This window comes from Panulirus ornatus, chromosome 27, assembly GCF_036320965.1.
Source record: "Panulirus ornatus isolate Po-2019 chromosome 27, ASM3632096v1, whole genome shotgun sequence".
Lineage (NCBI taxonomy): Eukaryota > Metazoa > Arthropoda > Malacostraca > Decapoda > Palinuridae > Panulirus > Panulirus ornatus.
Genome location: NC_092250.1, coordinates 20,214,817 through 20,233,817, shown reverse-complemented (window position 1 = coordinate 20,233,817; position 19,001 = coordinate 20,214,817). Strand labels below are relative to the sequence as shown.

Here is a 19,001-nt window from a genome sequence, read left to right as displayed (position 1 = left end):
GGAGTATTGGGTACCAAATGTGAGTGAAATTGGTAAGCAGTTTGATGAATTTTGTGCTGAAAAAATAGGTTGGTGGCTGGTGATGAAAAGAAAAAGTGCATAGATAAATATACGGGAGTGAGCTGGGCTGTAGTGTTGTATATCTCAACACATGAGGGCACTACCCGCCATGCTACTATCAGATCTCCTTCCTTACATGTTCGTCAGGTTATTCATGGCCGCTGTGTCGCTATCGCAGGTAAAGAAGTCGTCGTTAATCGTGTTGTCGAAATCGTGATGTGTGGACGAGAGATTGTTGAAGGAGCAGAATGTGAGCAGCAGAGTGAGTGAGGGTAGGGCAGGGATGACTGTGGCCTGACACATTGACGGGGGAAGATCCGGGGTGACATTGCTACACAGCCGTCATCTTATAATGCCAAGGGAAGGCGGAGGTCAGACGTGAGGTCAACTCGATCTATTCCCTCCTCCAGGGATCATGGCGTGGTGCGAGGCTCCTGTGGCTCCAACAGAAACCATCAAAAATGGACCAGGAAAGAGTCAGTGTGTGTGTGTGTGTGTGTGTGTGTGTGTGTGTGTGTGTGTGTCATGAAGCAGACGAGCACATGGTCATGTGTGTTGTGGTGTCGGGTGGGGATGTTGATACAGAAGATGAAGGCTCCAGCCCGCACGTCTGGAAATCATTGCATGATTAGGTAAATATAGAATTTGCATGAATGAAATATCATGCTGATTGTTGTTACACACACACACACACACACACACACACACACACACACACACACACACACACACACACACACACAAACTGTATCTATCAGCTGAACGAGACAAGTTTCATCTTTACAGTCGATTTAATCTCGCCTTTCAGTAGTATCATCACATGGGTCATTTTCCCCCACCATGAGAGGCGAGTGGGCCCGCCCTCCAGCCAGTGTTGCAACTACCACCCACTCAGTACTGCCAACGCTGCGCAAGACCTGGGAAAATATAGCGCTTCTCTCGTAGACAAAAAAGGCAATAAAGTCCAATTCCCAGAGTGTGAGGAGCGTGCCAAGGACACTGTGACTATTACGGTATTGGGTACGCTCACGTCTTCTGTTTTATTGATCTATCCATGTTCGCCTATTCTACGTCGTATCTTCTATTCTTCATCTTTGTGTTGCTCAGCTTATGGTCTTCCTGCTGCTCGGGTCGTCTTACTGTAGCGTTGTTCTCCTTTACACAGTATGAGAAAAGTGAAGAGAGAAAAGTGGAGAGAGAGAGAGAGAGAGAGAGAGAGAGAGAGAGAGAGAGAGAGAGAGCATTGAAAGAAAAAGATAGTTATTGAGAACTTTACAAGGAGAAAGGAGGAAAAACAGACACAGAGAGAAGAAAGAGAGAGATGAAGTAAAACAGAGAATACGGAGAAGACAGAGAGACAGACAGACAGACAAACAGACGGACAGACACGATGCCTCCCACGCAAACAACCCACAGACACCAGCTGTGAGAGACGACCTCTTCACGACCATCTTCACCCGCCCTACACCACCGTATCATCCTAACCACTTAAGATCGAAGACACGACCCCTGAACACGACCGTGCCATCCTTGACTATAATGACATGACCTTTGACCTAACCCTTGAGGGGCAGGTCATAAAGGTCATATCATCATACCCACGGGTCATACCATTGTCTCATGAGATGAAGAGACTTTCATGCCCTCACGTTTGTAATAGTTTCTTCACAACATTTGAAATCCTGATGTAATGTCAGCAGACTGTGTATACATCTAAGGATATCTAAAATCCTGTTCAGTTATGTCTGAAGCTCTTTGTACCCAGTAGTGTTGGCTGCTTCCTTATCTTCTACTGTCAGTTGTTATCACAGTGACCTCATATGGATCTTTACTTCCTCCATATATCAGTAATGGTTCATGACTGTGTCAAGATGTGTCACGTGTTGATCATTGTTCATGACTGTGTCAAGATGTGTCACGTGTTAATCATTGTTCATGACTGTGTCAAGATGTATCACGTGTTGATCATTGTTCATGACCGTGTCAAGATGTATCACGTGTTGATCATTGTTCATGACCGTGTCAAGATGTGTCACGTGTTGATCATTGTTTGCCTTCGAATATTTGGCACAATCTTACCCTCTGGCTCAGCCTGACCCTCTCAAGTGTCTTTGGTTAAAGACACTTGTGTACCCGTTCGTTCTCAGACGTTTTAAAGATATTTGTTATATATATATATATATATATATATATATATATATATATATATATATATATATATATACAGAGAGAGAGAGAGAGAGAGAGAGAGAGAGAGAGAGAGAGAGAGAGAGAGACATATCTATGCACGTTTTTATATCTGTATTCATGAATACTGTATCTGAACTCACATTTGTTAGGCTTATTGTCTGAAGTTTCAGTACCTGAATACGTGTACGTGAATACATCTTCATATTTAATTCATGTTCGTATTTTCATGTCTGCTTCACCAGGAGCGTAAGATAACCAGGAGACCTTTACTGGCTCCCTAATACGTAGGATGGCGTGCAGCGACGCCGCTCGCCCTCACCTCTCAAGGTTCTTTCTTAGTATTTTCTTTTTCATGGCCTTAGTTAGCCAGGCCAACCTCAGGGCAAGGCATCATTAACGATCACACTGTACGAGGACGGTCTCACTGTGGCACTGTTGGTAGTGCTGGTGGCACTGATGGCACTCGATACTACACCGATGGTAGTGTTGCCACTGTTGGTAATGCCAACACTGACTGTGGCATTTCTTGTGGGTTGGCACTGCTGGTGGTGTTGGCAGGCTGGGCAACTGCTGGTGGTGTTGGCATCTACTGTGGCCGTACTTTTAACGTTGGCACACTCCGTGGGACAGCTCATAGTGCTGGCACTCAGTAAGGCACAGTGGGTAGTGTTGACACACACACAGTGGCATCGCTGGCAATGAACTTGATGACACAGAGACAATACCATATATCATACGAAAGCTGTAAACTGGATATCAGTCTCTCACTAAACTAGATATCGTACACTTACTCTCCCCAGAACGCTTGTCATCAGTGCTATACTGGGTATTATATTATCATACTCTGTGTGATATATGTCACTATACAGAGAGCATGATTCACTTACTGTGTTCCAGTTATAATGTCAACACGAGACAGAGAATCATATACTCGTTGTGAGTAATCCCCACACACACTGGACATTATACAGTAGCCACAGAGTGGATGTAATGATCACTACACAAATGGCAGAAAATAATTACTAAATACTTGATATTTCAGAGTAATTTGATAGTACGTAATCTGTACATACTGTGCATGATGTAGTCAATATTTGCTGCTTACGGTCACTGTATACAGGTCATGTAACAGTCACTATACATAAACATTTTACGTTTGTCACTATACTCTGGCTACTCATTAAACTCTGGCCACTGGTCACTATACTCTGGCTACTCGTCATTATACTCTGGCTACTGGTCACCATGCTCTGGCCATCTAAGTCACCACAAACCCTGTAGACATTTCCTCCACAGACATGAGAGTCAGCTGGACACTTGCACAGTGTCTGTGTGAGAACTGATGAATGAGTCCTACTGGGTTCACTGATCATTGTGCAACCTGTTCATGCTGTTGGAGAACAACAGAGACAAGTTCAGACAGTTCGTGAACAACAGAAACTATATGTTCACACTGTTTGTGAGCAACAGAGACAAGTTGTATAAACAACTTTCTTATTTAAGATCCAGAAGGTTGTGGGTATAGTCCTTCTGCAGCCAGGTATACACACAATGTTGTCCTCCATGTGAGAGATGTCGCATCACTTGGCATGTTTCCCGCCACACGCCTCGGTCAGGCAGAGCTTCTTGATCTCCAGCACTGAGTACCGCTACAAGAATCCATGGCTGGATATGTAATCCTTACGAATGTGAAGTTGAGGAGTCCAGTGAATAGCTTAAGGCGTCCTGGAAAGATTTTGGCAATCCAGAAAGTTTCAGTTCTTCCATCTTTCGCTGGATTACTTAGAGAGATAATGTGTCAAGATGTATGAGTTGATACTGGAGGAGCTCAGGTGTCCTTGACAACCTTGAGGTTCACTGAATGAACGTAGTGCTGATCAAGATCTAAGTAATCTTTTCTGAAAATCCTGAACATCTTAAAGACCAAAGGATAGTCTGGACATCCTTCCTCCTGGAATACATTTACCATCTTTGGAGACGATCCTTCATTCATGAAGAATGAGATCGTCCTGAAAACTATCAATGTTCTGGAAAGTTGTCGTCACATTCAAATTGTGTTGAAATGACTCATCGGCTTACCAGAGGAGGGCTTGACTGATTGGTTTTATGTCGTAGGCGGAGGTCATGGAACGCTCCTCGACGTCTAAGCGTATATTCAAAGAAATATGAATAACTGAATGTCATGGAAAGGCTGGAAAGGCGTCAAGGAATTTCGGAGTGACCTGAAGGGTTTAGTACGTCAGTGACAGTTTTCTGATCCTTCTGAGATCTTGATAAGGTCTCAGAAGTCGCCATGATATGTTCTCAACTCCTTCAACGTCCTAGATCGCCTCTTTAGATATCTTAGTTGTGGCAGAAAGACATTGTTTGGCGTATCTTAGGAGTCAGCACTCCCCAGGACCATCTTAAAGACGATGGGAAGATCTTAATGAAATTTGAACCACCTTAAAAAATAATGGGAAGCCCCAGTCGAGGTAGGAAGCCCCGGATACCCTGGCCAAGGTGTACCGGAGCGACCAGCCTTGTAAACCCTCCTGTCATCCTCTGGAGAAGTCCAACCTGCTGCTGCCGTTACGGGCTCGACGCAGAATTGGCAGCATTCCAGACACCAAGGTCGCATCATGAGTCCAGAGGCGGTGACGAAACGTCCACAAAGGGGAGCTGGGAGGCCCTGAAACATGAGGCTGCCCTGGATTTAGGAAGGAGAAATCAGGATCATGGGTGAAGGTCTCTTGCGTAAGAGAATACTCCCTTTGGCTCCCACTCCATAGCGAGTTATGCAGGACGATGTGATCGCGTCCGGGAGCAGGAAGACGCCATAGACGGACCATCGTTCGCCTCATGACTTGCGTTATGTCTTGCCTCGGAGCCTCCTGGTTACTTACATAGGATAAGAAAGAGACCAGACCAGACTTTCATCATCCTGCCAGTCCTACCACTGAGGAAAACGTCATGTTCTCATTCTTTTTTTTCTGGGTGGATGGAAGTAGCAGGTGACACCCTACTGACACGACCTGACCTCGCCCTGTTCCAAGGTGGCAGGAGGCACTGATGGGCTCGTCACACTTTCACTTTTCCTACAACAGACGACGCAGACGCCGAAGTAGAGCGAGGCGTACGACGCGGGGTATAGTATGCCAACCCAACCAACACCGGGAAACGCTCTGAAAATGACATTCTCTCAGACCCGTCCAGAGCTGCAGCCTTCCCTCAGTGGTAGAGACTCAGAGGTGAACCTTCCTGACACATATCATCTGTAACTATGACACACTGAACACTGCGTTATCATTATCATGTATGGCGACGTGTGGAGCCCCACACACAACCTGGCGACGTGTGGAGCTCCACACACAACCTGGCGACGTGTGGAGCCCCACACACAACCTGGCGACGTGTGGAGCCCCACACACAACCTGGCGACGAGTGGAGTCCCACACACAACCTGGCGACGTGTGGAGTCCCACACACAACCTGGCGACGAGTGGTCCCACACACAACCTGGCGACGAGTGGAGTCCCACACACAACCTGGGGACGTGTGGAGTCCCACACACAACCTGGCGACGTGTGGAGCCCCACACACAACCTGGCGACGTGTGGAGTCCCACACACAACCTGGCGACGAGTGGAGTCCCCACACACAACCTGGCGACGTGTGGAGCCCCACACACAACCTGGCGACGTGTGGAGCCCCACACACAACCTGGCGACGTGTGGAGCCCCACTCACAACCCGACGACGTTGCCCCACTTACAACCTGGCGACGTTGCCCCACTCACAACTGTACTATGTTTTCGTCAGTATACGCCTCTTGTGTTCCTTCATACGTAGGTAATCATCAAACGTTTTCTCTATATGAAGGTACAATACAGTACAGTTTTCAGATAGGAAAACGTAAGGAAATTACGTACAGGAAAGTCTTTGCGATATCTTAATGTAGGAAGGAATACAGATACGTACGATGGCTGTGATCTCCTGTGATAATGGCTGAAAATCCGCCGTGGAATGACTACTTTCATGTGATAAAGAAAATGTGACTTGGTTACGTAGCCGGACACATGAAGTGAGACACGAAGAACACGACTCACACATGCTCGGCCGTCAGAGGCCTCGGGTAGACTGCACTGGTTAACTCTGGTCAACAAACTTGAGGAGAGAATCAAGGTAAACACTCGGATGAATACATAGAACAAGGAAATCAATTTAGTCACTCGGAAATAAATCGATATTGGACAATTGAGAGACATCACAGAGATTGACATCATGTTCAAAACATATTGAATCTTTCTACAGCATAACACAAAGCAATATCTCCACGCTAGACATACGGTCATCAACCAGAAATATAATTACGAAATGAAAAGGAAGATGATGTGTGCTACGAACCCAGACAGGAGGTTCTCCAGGTGTCGTACAACACTGGAATAAACGATCAGCAGAGGCTAACCACACGACCACTGCTACCCACACACAGCAAGGCTAGACCAGCAGTGCATGTAGTACTTATCACTACAACAGTGACTATCATCCTGAAGATAATGTGATCATTCGTCATCACAAGAATCATCTCTTCTTTCTCAGTCCAGATTCTTGACTCCTACCAAGGATTCCTGATTCCTACCCAAGATTCCTGATTCCTACCCAAGATTCCTGATTCCTACCCAAGATTCCTGATTCCTACCCAAGATTCTCCCGCTACAGCAATACTGTAAGGGTAATACTTCACAGAACGGCCCAGGCAGTACCTCACACAGACCAACTGGTGATCGATCTTGGCTTTTTCCAGCCAACTGTTGTTACCAGCTGGACAGGTGGTGGGCTCCTTATCTTTACTATCTTGTCTCAGTGATTGATAAGGACAGGACGATCTAGGTAATGATAAGGACAGGACGATCTGGGTAATGATTCTGTCCTCCAGCAGACGACCTCTTCATGGCTCATCAGCTCAGTTGCACTGTTACCTTCCCTTGCCATGTATGTCCTCACAACTACAATAACCCACACAACTGTTCACGTCCTCGGCGTTCATGATCAGACACACTCATGCAACACTCCAGTCCTGAAACGATGGTACACAGAAACATCTTAACCCCCGCCCCCCACCTACACACACACACACACACACACACACACACACACACGCAGCAGCAGCCCAGGAGGCAGGTTAAGCCACAAATGTTTACAACAGTTTTATAAATGTATCACAGTTTCTCTCCCCGCCGCCGCCTAGTGTGGTCTGTATGGCTCATCTCTGGGAGAAGGACGTCTTCCATGATCACACGCTGTACCTGGCGCAATAATTACAGTCATGTTTTCTGCGGAAATTATGGCGGGTCTTGGGTGATTACTGTCTTGAATTCCAGGGTGTCTGACCAACAGGGGAGATTATGGAGCATTAGATATTAATCTGCAGCAATTGTATCACAGTTCATGTTCTCCCCGACCTCCTGCTTGGTCATGACGCAGGCGCTGACCTCCTGTTAGGTCATGACGCAGGTGCTGACCTTCTGCTGGGTCATGACGCAGGCGCTGACCTCCTGTTAGGTCATGACGCAGGTGCTGACCTTCTGCTGGGTCATGATGCAAGTGCTGACCTCCTGTTAGGTCATGATCCAGGTGCTGACCTTCTGCTGGGTCATGATGCAAGTGCTGACCTCCTGTTAAGTCATGACGCAGGTGCTGACCTTCTGCTGGGTCATGATGCAAGTGCTGACCCTCCTGTTAAGTCATGACGCAGGTGCTGACCTTCTGCTGGGTCATGATGCAAGTGCTGACCTCCTGTTAGGTCATGATCCAGGTGCTGACCTTCTGCTGGGTCATGATGCAAGTGCTGACCTCCTGTTAAGTCATGACGCAGGTGCTGACCTTCTGCTGGGTCATGATGCAAGTGCTGACCTCCTGTTAGGTCATGACGCAGGTGCTGACCTTCTGCTGGGTCATGATGCAAGTGCTGACCTCCTGTTAAGTCATGATGCAGGTGTATTTCTTTAATGATTAACTTTAATCAGTTTCCCCTGTAAGATGTGAGGACATACTGCTGTTGTGGAAAGTCTAAATCATGCAGTAATGGTTAGTTGTTGTTCCCTCACGAAGGATGCAGCAACCACACCTTACAATCCCCTCAGACCTCACGAAGGATGCAGCACTCACTCACAACACACTCTGACCTCACTTGCAATATGCTGTTCAACTTTGGTCACCAAATTTCATCAAAAATAAACAAAGAAAAACTAGAAAGGATTCAGAGAAACGCAACAAAACTAATTTTGTTACTCAGAAATGAACCTGTGACTTAAGATTATATTTCTTTTCTAAAGCGCAGACTCAGAGCAATTCCAATGAAGGCTTTAAGATACTGCTTGAGATCTACAAGATAATACATGAAAGTTTCGTCACAGTTGATGGACAGTCAACAACCAGAAATAACGACATGACATCAGATGGGAGAACACATAATGGCAACGTAAGGAAAACATCAGTCCGATATAAATCTGCAAAATATTAGAACAAATGAGTCCAAATTCTATGAAGGTGATGACTATCAGTAACTTTAAGTCAATGGTAAACAAATACTTCAGTGACTTGTGTATCAAGAAAGAATGATGTAAGTTTCCTGTTTAGATATAAACTTATTAATGTTTTGATTCTCGTCCTCAAGGAAGCTCACCACAACCAGAATCTGGCAATTTTTCCTGCTCAAGTCCTCCCCTGCCATCCTCCCTGCCACCCTCCCCTGCCACCTTCCCTGCCACCTTCCCCTGCCACCTTCCCGTGCCACCCTCCCCCTTATAACACACCTCCTCCTTCCCCTGTGCTGGCATCACACGACCCATGAGAGAGGCACTGCCGTGGGATGACGTCATCAGATAAGGTGCAGGTGTCTGGTGGCGTGCGTGTGGCCAGGTCGGTAATGACTTGTACATAACATCAGTAATGAGAGAAGAACAGACTGGCTAATGGTGGGTTAGGTGACCGATACGTCACACGGGCCCAGAGTTCAGACCTGCCTGAATAGGACGACTCTGACCTTCCTTATCATGACGATGGTTGGCATTATCTTCACTCCAGTTGCTTTGATTATATATGTAATCAGCCTCGTTATCAACCACATCTGGGTCATTGTACATCAAGATTCATTAACCGGAAAATACCAGGTTAACGGGGTCGGGGTCAAAATGAACAGAGGGTTCGTGTTGTAGATGACCTTGTTGTGTTGGGGTAGTTGTAGGGGTTGTGCTGGGGGAGTTGTAAGGGTTGTATGGAGGTTGTGTGGGGTTATGCAAGTTGTTTTGTTGTGGTGGATGACTCTTCGAAGTTGCCTCCACAAGCATTTGTGTGTGTGTGTGTGTGTGTGTGTGTGTGTGTGTGCCCCAACTCTTCAACTTTATTGTCATTCACATTTTCACCTACTTTGTATGTTGTCATCATTAATAAGACCATTATATATCTAATTCCAGTCGTCCTTTACTCTCATATCATTAGAATTCTTCTTCTTTATATCTTTTTTTGAACGTTTCTCTCCTAGTGTATTGTTCTAGCCTCTGGTTGCTCTGTCTTTGGATCTTTCAAAGATAATTTCTCTGTCCACATCATTGAACTTTAAAGCCATGACCAAGTGACCCATTACTCTTCTCTCTTCCATGGCGAGCAATTTCACAGCCACGAGCCTCTCACTGTAACTCACGTATCTCAGTGTAACTAAGGAGGCGCAAGATAAAGTCAGTCGTGGACTTGAAGCGAAGTATTTGTCACGTCTGTTCCTAAACGTACCTATGGTGCGGCTTCCAACAATTGTGACAGGCGAATGATTGCACGTGTTGACAATCCTTCTGCAGAAAAACTACTTCACCTTATTCAAAGTAGACTGTTTCTCCAAGCGTTTGTACCCATCACTTCGAGTGATGTTAGACAAATTTAGCCATAAGTACCTTCTTAAAATAAGATTTTTGTTAATGCTCAGCTCTTCACTTTTTTTCCTTAAGATAAATAAGTTAATGTCGTGTGGTCAGCTGTCGGAGGATTTGTTTCTCAGGCCGAGAATCATCTTGGTAGCTCGCCACTGTACTCTCTCCTTTATGTCTGTCTTACCTTAAGTACAGTGACCAAACTGAACATAGTACTCAAGGTGGGGACGCACTAGTGACTTGTAAACACTGAGGATAATTTCGTAGACTTAAATCTGAAAGTTCTGATCATGAATCCATTTTTCTTCTCATAGTTCTTTGTGCTTCTATAAGAACCATGAAAAAATTGGAAATGTATTCGAATTTCAACCTATTATTCAGTGTTATTTACACTGTATCAGATATTTCCTCATCCATATACTTTAAAACGATGATAATATCTGGCAACAGACAGCCTGGCTCTGAGGATGATGCTCCGGCGACAGGTTAGGAACAGTCAGCCTCCACGTCCCTCTCACACACAGGTTCCTGCAGCTCAGCTCCTGCTGGATAATATTCCTGTCATGGCGCACAGCGCCCACTGTGACCCATGTATCGATCAAGTTCGTCCTGCTTCCCTTCTTATAATCTGATGCAACAATTCTCCTTAGTCTTTACTTCTCCGATGACCTTGGCGTCATCCGCAAACACTTTCAGGTAAGAGTCCGGCGCAGTCATTTACATAGATCAAGAAGAGCAAAGGTTCCAAGACCTAGCCCTGGGGCGTGCCGCTCCTGACCCTAGCCCATCTCGAGAAGGCTCCCCTGACAAGCTCCCTTTGTTTCCTGCCACTAGAGTAATGGTCTATCCATTGAAGGAGTTTCCTTCTTTATTCTTGCCAAAGGATCCGCTTTCTTCACCATCCCCCTGTGTGGTGGTGCAGTGTCACTAGCCTCCTGTGTGGTACAGTGCCACTTGCCTCCTGTGTGGTACAGTGTCACTAGCCTCCTGTGTGGTACAGCGTCACTAGCCTCCTGTGTGGTACAGTGTCACTAGCCTCCTGTGTGGTACAGTGTCACTAGCCTCCTGTGTGGTACAGTGTCACTACCCTCCTGTGTGGTACAGTGTCACTACCCTCCTGTGTGGTACAGTGTCACTACCCACCTGTGTGGTACGGTGTTAAGCGGTTTGTGGTAAGGCAGGACCTTGCCAAGCCTCCCTCCTGGTGACCATGCCAAACCACGTCGTGACATCGGTGAGTGGTGAGAGGAGATGGAGAGTGGGATGGTTAGTTAAGGGAGAACGGTAGTAGTGGGAGAGGTTGTAGCAGTTAGCCTGGTGATGGTTAGGAAAAGAGTCTGTGATCGGGCAGAATTTTTTGCCTTCTCTGTACCTCCCTGAGGTAGGGCTCCTGTGGGAACGCGCAGCACCTCTTGCCTCCGCCCAGCAGGTACTTACCAATAATGACGTAATCGCCGCCGCAGGTACACACACATCCTGCATTATTTGCATTAAAGTTAGATCAGTCATAAGTAATGCCGTACCCGAACGTCCACAGTAACGTTGGTCACATGATCAAATATGAACTGGTATGGCATGGGTTTGTTACCTGAGCCAGAGTGTTGGTGACCGCCTCCAGGACTGGACCATCAGAAAGACATGACCGAGTCAGTTTTGCCATACTGATAGTCATCATTATGGTCGTCAAGAGCGTGATATGATGGTAGTGATGATATCAGTAATGATGGTAGTGATGATATCAGTAATGATGGTAGTGATGATATCAGTAATGATGGTAGTGATAATGATGGTAGTGATAATATCATAACTGGAAGGCTAATGGTACTTGATGTGTGGAAGGGAGAAGATGGCGACCTGGACTGTGTGGTAGTGAGTGACGCTGAGGGAGCACCTCCGCCACTCCTTCGACCAGTCATCTCACACAACACAATATCACAAAGTCATGTTCATGTGACCGGAGGAGCCAAGATGGTCAACTTGACAGTAATTATAGTTTCAGTTGGTAATCCAATTAGTAGTTTAACGTCATGTAATGCATTATCAATGGTACTACAGAATCAAGTAAACATTAGACGGGTGTATACGAACCATGACGTTAGACAGGTGTGTTGAGACCATGAGGGACCTGAATCAAACTATTTCGTCTATTTTCTATGTTGAAGATTACAGTCACGGGCAAAGGTCCACATCAAGGCCGGGCCTTAATTGAAAATAGAGAAAGAGAGAATTATGAAAAGGAAAAAGAAAAGACAAAGGAAAGTATTGCCGAATTTTGGAGGTAGTGGAAAACCTGTTTTTTGAGATGTACCAGGTCATAGTTATTGGGAAAGGTAGAGATTTCCAAAGCTTCGACGTGTATGGAAAGAAGCAGGTATCAAAACGGCCCACCCTTGAGATGCCGATGGCCACACAGTAATCATGCGACGCAGCAGCTTGCTGAGTATTGTGTTACCTAGCTAGTGGGAGGGGCACACAAACAGTCAGCTGTCGGGAGCAAAATCCAGAGTAATACCTGTAGAAGAGGGAATGTGAACCAGCGTTGCGGCGTAGGGCAAGGGGATCAAGTTTGCATAAACGGAGCAACTGTCCAGAAGTATCGACATCTAAACAGGACACCCAGTTTCTAAGAGGCAGACTCAGCTATTCCAGTAAGGTGGGGTGTCCAGTGCAGAGTGTATGTTACAGTAACACTACGTATGTTCATTGTTATGATACATGTGTAGCATAGCAACAAGCAAGTCCGGGTTTACCGTGTTTTCCTTCGTCTGTGCAGCAGTTTAGTGTCGACTGAAGCTTGTGTCTGGGATCAGTTTCCTTTCCTCTCTTGATCCTCATAACGCCACCATTTACACAGATAATTCGTAGTGGTAGTACGTGAGAAACGGTCGTGTTTATACGCAATTTCAAGTCTCAATTCCTGAGGACTTTCTCATCGTGGACTACAGTCTTGCCGTTCATGATATCCGTTATCCATGACGAACTACATAGAGACAACCACAGCGCCGTTCCTCGACATGATCTGCATCACTGCAAACTTTGCACTTTCAGTGATCATCACTGATTCTCAGTTTCCCTCTTCCCATCCTCCACTTGGGTTTGTCGTGTGTGCTGGGCGTCCAGCGGCCTTCTCCCTCCTGGTTCATCTCTGCCATCACGTCAACCTTCAACAATCTCTCCATCATACATCTACTCCGCCGTCCATCGTTTTCCTTCCTTCATAACATACGTTCGCAGTAATCGATGATATGAACCCCGGGGTCTTCATCTGGTTGTACAGATGAATCTCTCTCTCTCTCTCTCTCTCTCTCTCTCTCTCTCTCTCTCTCTCTCTCTCTCTCTCTCAGGCGAGGTGATCAAGTTACCCAGTGACCTTATCATGGCAGCACTCGATGCTGATCCATGTCTTCACTCAATGGAGTGTGAGGGGGACTCGTGTGTGTGTGTGTGTGTGTGTGTGTGTGTGTGTGTGTGTGTGTTCACCCCTTTGCATGTATGGAGAGAGGATTTTTCTCTCATGGGGTCATACCTCTCAACCTTTCGTTTCTCTATAACAAACTCTTTTTAAAGTTTCCAATAATCACTGAATACAACTCTTCACACAGTGCCTTGCATCTGGCCACAATTGCCAGGAAAGTTTATCCTCGAATTCTATCGACACTGTTTGGTTCCTTAGCATATCCACCTGTAGTAATGTTCCTTAGTATATCTTCTGGTAGAACAGTTCATTGGCATATCTTCTAGTGGAACTGTTACTTGGCATATCACCTGATAGAATTTATCCTTCTGAAAACTGTTCCTTTCGAGCAGTTGATCAGTATTCACACCTTCGACCGCACGACCAGTTGTCACCAAGTGTTGTGCTCATGTCTGCTGCAGGTTGTGGAGTGGGGTCAGTCTGTACCCCACCCTCTTTTCAGGTAAAGTTTCCTGACCATCGTCCAGCTGCCTCTGTAGTAGTTGTGTGTACCTCTATGAGGAGGTCAAACGGCTGAGGCATTTTCAAATATGTATATATCCAAAAGAACAAAATGTGTTGCGCCTCTTCTTGTAATAGACGTTTGTACTAAACTCTGATTTGACATTCGTGTGTGTGTGTGTGTGTGTGTGTGTGTATGCGTGTTGACGAAAGTGATGGTGGGCGTGCGGGCGGTGAGGATCGTGAGGGGAGGCGGTGGGGGTGGACTGGATCGGTAGAGGTCAGGTCATGACCCCGGGGCGGGCGGAAGGGAGGTATATAAGCAGCGGTGGTCCCGTGACAGAGTGCAGTTCGCCTATACCTTCGCCAGCCTCATCATGGTTCATAAGGTACGTCAGGGAACACTCTCACTCCCTCCCTCACTCACTCTCTCTCTCACTCCCTCCCTCACTCACTCTCTCACTTACTCCCTCCCTCACTCACTCTCTCACTTACTCCCTCCCTCACTCACTCTCTCTCTCACTCCCTCCCTCACTCACTCTCTCACTTACTCCCTCCCTCACTCACTCTCTCACTTACTCCCTCCCTCACTCACTCTCTCACTTACCTTCTCCCTCACTCTCTCCCACCCTCACTCCCTCCCTCACTCTCTCATTCTCTGCTGCTCTAGGTTGCGTCAGAAAGGGCATCACAGGGGAAGACCACCAGGTGTAGGCTGTCTGGCACGCTCTCGTGGGTGTCCCCACAAGGAGGGTCTCTACTGAAGACCTGGCTACCTCAGGTAGGCTGCTACCAGGAGAGCTGCTACAGGTAGTCTTGTAGCTAGGCTACCACTAGTAGAGCCACTGTAAGGAGCTAACCTGAGAGAGAGATCCCTCAGATGGCAGATAATAACTGGGGCTCCAGACATTACATCACGCGACCGTCGTAAGAACAGGAAAACCCAGGAAATTTGCATTGTCTCTGACGGAAACATTATACAGTGGGATACGAAATGAAACTTTTGATTTAGAAATTAACCTTAGAGGCAGGGAAGTACCAGTGGCATACGCGAATGAATTAAAGAATTCTGACATCCGGGACCATCGGTTACAAATTCGAGACGGTTTCTTTTTTATACGTTATCTGTAGCCTGGAGGAGTGCGGTAGCCTGTGGACCACGACAACCTAGGGACTACAGTATTCTGTGGACTATGGACTACTTGAACAAGGACTGAGGATCAGATGGCAGTTGTGGTGTGAGAATCGTCCATATAAAGGTGTCAGTGACCATTTTACTTATGATCACTTAAAGTCCTTTTCTGGTCAGTGTTGAGGTTCTGTAACTAATTCTTCTTATAGTACGTTGTATATCGGATCTTATAGAACGTTGTATATCACATCTTACAGTACGTTGTATATCAGATCTTATAGTACGTTGTATATCAGATCTTATAGTACGTCGTATATCAGATCTCATTATCAACTTTGCGAATAGAGGCAGGTAAGGGAGTTATAAGCCTCATCTGATCATGTATATCTCTCAACAATCAAACTGTACCACAGATCTTTGACGAATACATAGCACTGTGTACATAGCACTGTATACATAGCACTGTCCACCCGTGACGTGGACGTCAGGTGAGCCAGCACGATGACGAACCCACTCAGGAGCCTTAGGTAGCACAATGTAAGATGTTGGCAGTCCTGACTCTCGTGTAATCAGACCTAATTGTTATGTTGGCAAACGTGATATGTTAGCAGAGATGACGCTAACGTTGGCAGCGGTGACGCTAACGTTGAGAGCGGTGACGCTAACGTTGGCAGCGGTGACGCTAACGTTGGCAGCAGTGACGCTAACGTTGGCAGCAGTGACGCTAACGTTGGGGGACATCGTTCACTCAGAGTATTGAGGATGGTTGACACACGGACATATGTGCACTTCCATCTATGACATACCAAAAATATGACGTCCCATACACCATATATGCATGCAATACCATAGACGTATATGACTCATATTTCTATAGATATAATGACATACTTCCCCTCTCTCTCTCATATATATATATATATATATATATATATATATATATATATATATATATATATATATATATATATATATATATATATATATATATATGGAAGGTTTTCATCATTTTCATAAAATGGTTTTCGTAAATAATCGTACATAGTGTGGAAATGCTGTCAGACACTGCAATAAGTGTAAAGTATAAGTACAGATGACCCATCGGAGATAGGTTGCAAGGGATGCGCTGCGTCTAATAGCAATAGCATCGGAGTCGATATGCAGCCTTGAGACCGCTCAGAACACTCTCTACACCCGCATAGACCGCTCAGAACACTCTCTACACACGTACAGACCACTCAGAACACCCTCTACACCCCACAGCCCGCTCAGAACACCCTCTACACCCCACAGCCCGCTCAGAATACCCTCTACACCCCACAGACCGCTTGGAACAACACCCACACTGATATCAAAAGATATTGATATCCTATGGGAACAGAGCGAATTCGGTCCATTTTCGGTGAACAGAGGAATACACTGTGCATTCTGGCTGTTAACCCGGATAACGGTAAAGCAATCAACAATGAGCATGATGCGACCAGCCAGCAAAAGCAGAGTTGGCCAACTCATTCTGTATGATCACGATTTTTATCAACCATGAGGTGCGTCTGGAGGAGCGGGAATGTTTTCTTTCCTGAAGATGAAAAGGAAATTATATTAATTACTGGTCTGACAGGAACGACTTGGCTGGCTTTTATTTGCCATTCTAAATTAACTGCAACATTACATTATTTTCGTTTTGTTCTTTTACCGACGATATATTTTCATTTTATCTTATATTTTTTCTTCTTGAATACTTTATATTCTCAAAATCATTTTACCAAACTTCCAACTTATTATTATCAAGTCAACATACCTTGATCGCTTTCTCTGTACGTCATGCACTCGTCCTGTGATCATGTAGGTGTTGTCAGTAACATTCTTAGTTCACATCTCGTGCGTCCACCCCGGTGATACACGACGACGACGAAGACGCTGCAGGTGTGTGTGTGGTGAGGGTCAAGGGTCATCACTTGCCCCACACACCTCATTATGACCGCCTTACTAATTATAGGTTAATAAATCTTGATCAATAATCCACGTCAGGGATTCATCTCATGTTTAATCCATATTTGCAGATGTATGTGCATATTTTCACACATGTTAATACTGCACCAACAACATGTCCTGTGTACTGGGGGGTGCTCCAGTACACAGGCCTCCACTAAAACATTATAACTTCTTTCTTAATCACGTCAACACGTTACACACCCAGGCCTCGTCCACCCTGTTAACTACTGTCCCGACGTCTTTGACAAGTTACACTTTCACGACAATCTGCCCACTTCCCTCCACCACACTTTCCTCCCCTACAGGCACTAAGTCCGCCCTCCATCTACCTTTCACAGGTGGTCGTGGTGGCCCTGCTGGCCGGGGTGGCCCTAGCTGTGCCTCAGTACAACTACGACCGACCCCCACCTCCCTCTGGTCTCTACGACCTGCCCACCACTCGTCCGCCTCCACCTCCCTCTGGCCTCTACGACCTGCCCACCACTCGTCCGCCACCACCTCCACCTCCACCACGTCCTCCTACCCAGCTCTACAATACGCCTCAGGCCACCAACACTCGGCCTCAGGTCTACAAGGTAAGTCATGTAGAACCTGCAGGTGCCAGGAACACCAGCCCATAGTTCTGTTGTTTGTCAATCTGTTGCTTTCTGGAGACTGTCAACTGCCACATTCAGTTCTGCATGACGGTGGATCAATCTCACGCGTCTCTAAGTTCACATGATTCAATAGATTCCAATCTTGATTATATGAATATTTCAACGTTTTGTTGTCACGAAAAATCAAACAACTGTCGTAACCAATGACGTCAGCGCCAAGTCTGTGGTTGATGACCTCCACATTTCCCCTGCGTGCATGGCAGCGTTCCCCAGCAGGAGGTGATTCCCATGTGACAATTTCAGCTCATAGTCAAACGTTCATTTGAAAGATAAAGTAAAACATTACGACAACAATATGTGGAAGAAAATAGGGGAAATAAGACTGAGATTTGCCACTTCACACTTCAGCCTCCACCCTCGCCTAAACCACCAAGCCCCCCCAGTCCCCCCGGCACCCCCATGGAGGGGATGCCGTACGACTTCCAGTTCGGTGTGGAGGACCAGGACTCCGGCAACGCCTACAGCCACGTAGAGAACAGCGACGGTCGTACCACCCAGGGCGAGTACCGCGTCCTGCTGCCCGACGGTCGTACTCAGGTGAGTACCAGGTCCTGCTGCCCGACGGTCGTACTCAGGTGAGTACCAGGTCCTGCTGCCCGACGGTCGTACTCAGGTGAGTACCAGGTCCTGCTGCCCGACGGTCGTACTCAGGTGAGTACCAGGTCCTGCTGCCCGACGGTCGTACTCAGGTGAGTACCAAGTCGTGACCTTCTACACCTGACCCAAGTGACCCTTCCTCCCACAGGTCGTGACCTTCTACGACAATGGCAGCGGCTTCAACGCTGATGTCACCTATGTGTAGCTGCCTGACCCCGCCCCCCATCAATGTCGAACTCCGGAGCACATCGAAACGAGCGCTGGCAGCCGACGAGGACCACAGATCATGAAGCCATAGATGAACCAACTCAACGACCATCGACTCTCCCCTTCTTTCTCACGACCTCCGAACGAATTGTTCCCTTACAATACCTTAGGAAGTTTCTGATTCACGTAGTATGTTGGTAGACGATAATGTTTTAGTGCATCTGTCTCTAGCTGCCACTGGACGTAAACAAACAGGAGGCGAGGCAAAAATTGAAATTTTCTATCAGTGATGAAGACTAGGAAAACAAGACGAGTTACTTCAATTAAAAAACAAATTATGCCATGTGT

General features: G+C 46.4%; 1 protein-coding gene across 2 annotated transcripts in view; it reads left to right on the top strand.

Annotated features, from left to right (window-relative positions):
* LOC139757662 (uncharacterized) overlaps positions 1 to 18,992 on the top strand; it is a 34,812-nt gene extending 15,820 nt beyond the window's left edge. The window contains exons 1-4 of one of the 2 annotated variants that reach the window (XM_071678398.1): positions 14,404 to 14,458; positions 17,532 to 17,768; positions 18,198 to 18,386; positions 18,595 to 18,992. In XM_071678398.1, coding sequence (XP_071534499.1) covers positions 14,447 to 14,458; positions 17,532 to 17,768; positions 18,198 to 18,386; positions 18,595 to 18,651 — 495 coding nt within the window. In that variant the 5' untranslated portion in view covers positions 14,404 to 14,446 and the 3' untranslated portion in view covers positions 18,652 to 18,992. Of the gene's footprint in view, positions 1 to 14,403; positions 14,459 to 17,531; positions 17,769 to 18,197; positions 18,387 to 18,594 lie in introns of those variants that run through there. The other variant, XM_071678397.1, reaches the window with a different exon arrangement.
* Positions 18,993 to 19,001: the final 9 nt, after the last annotated feature.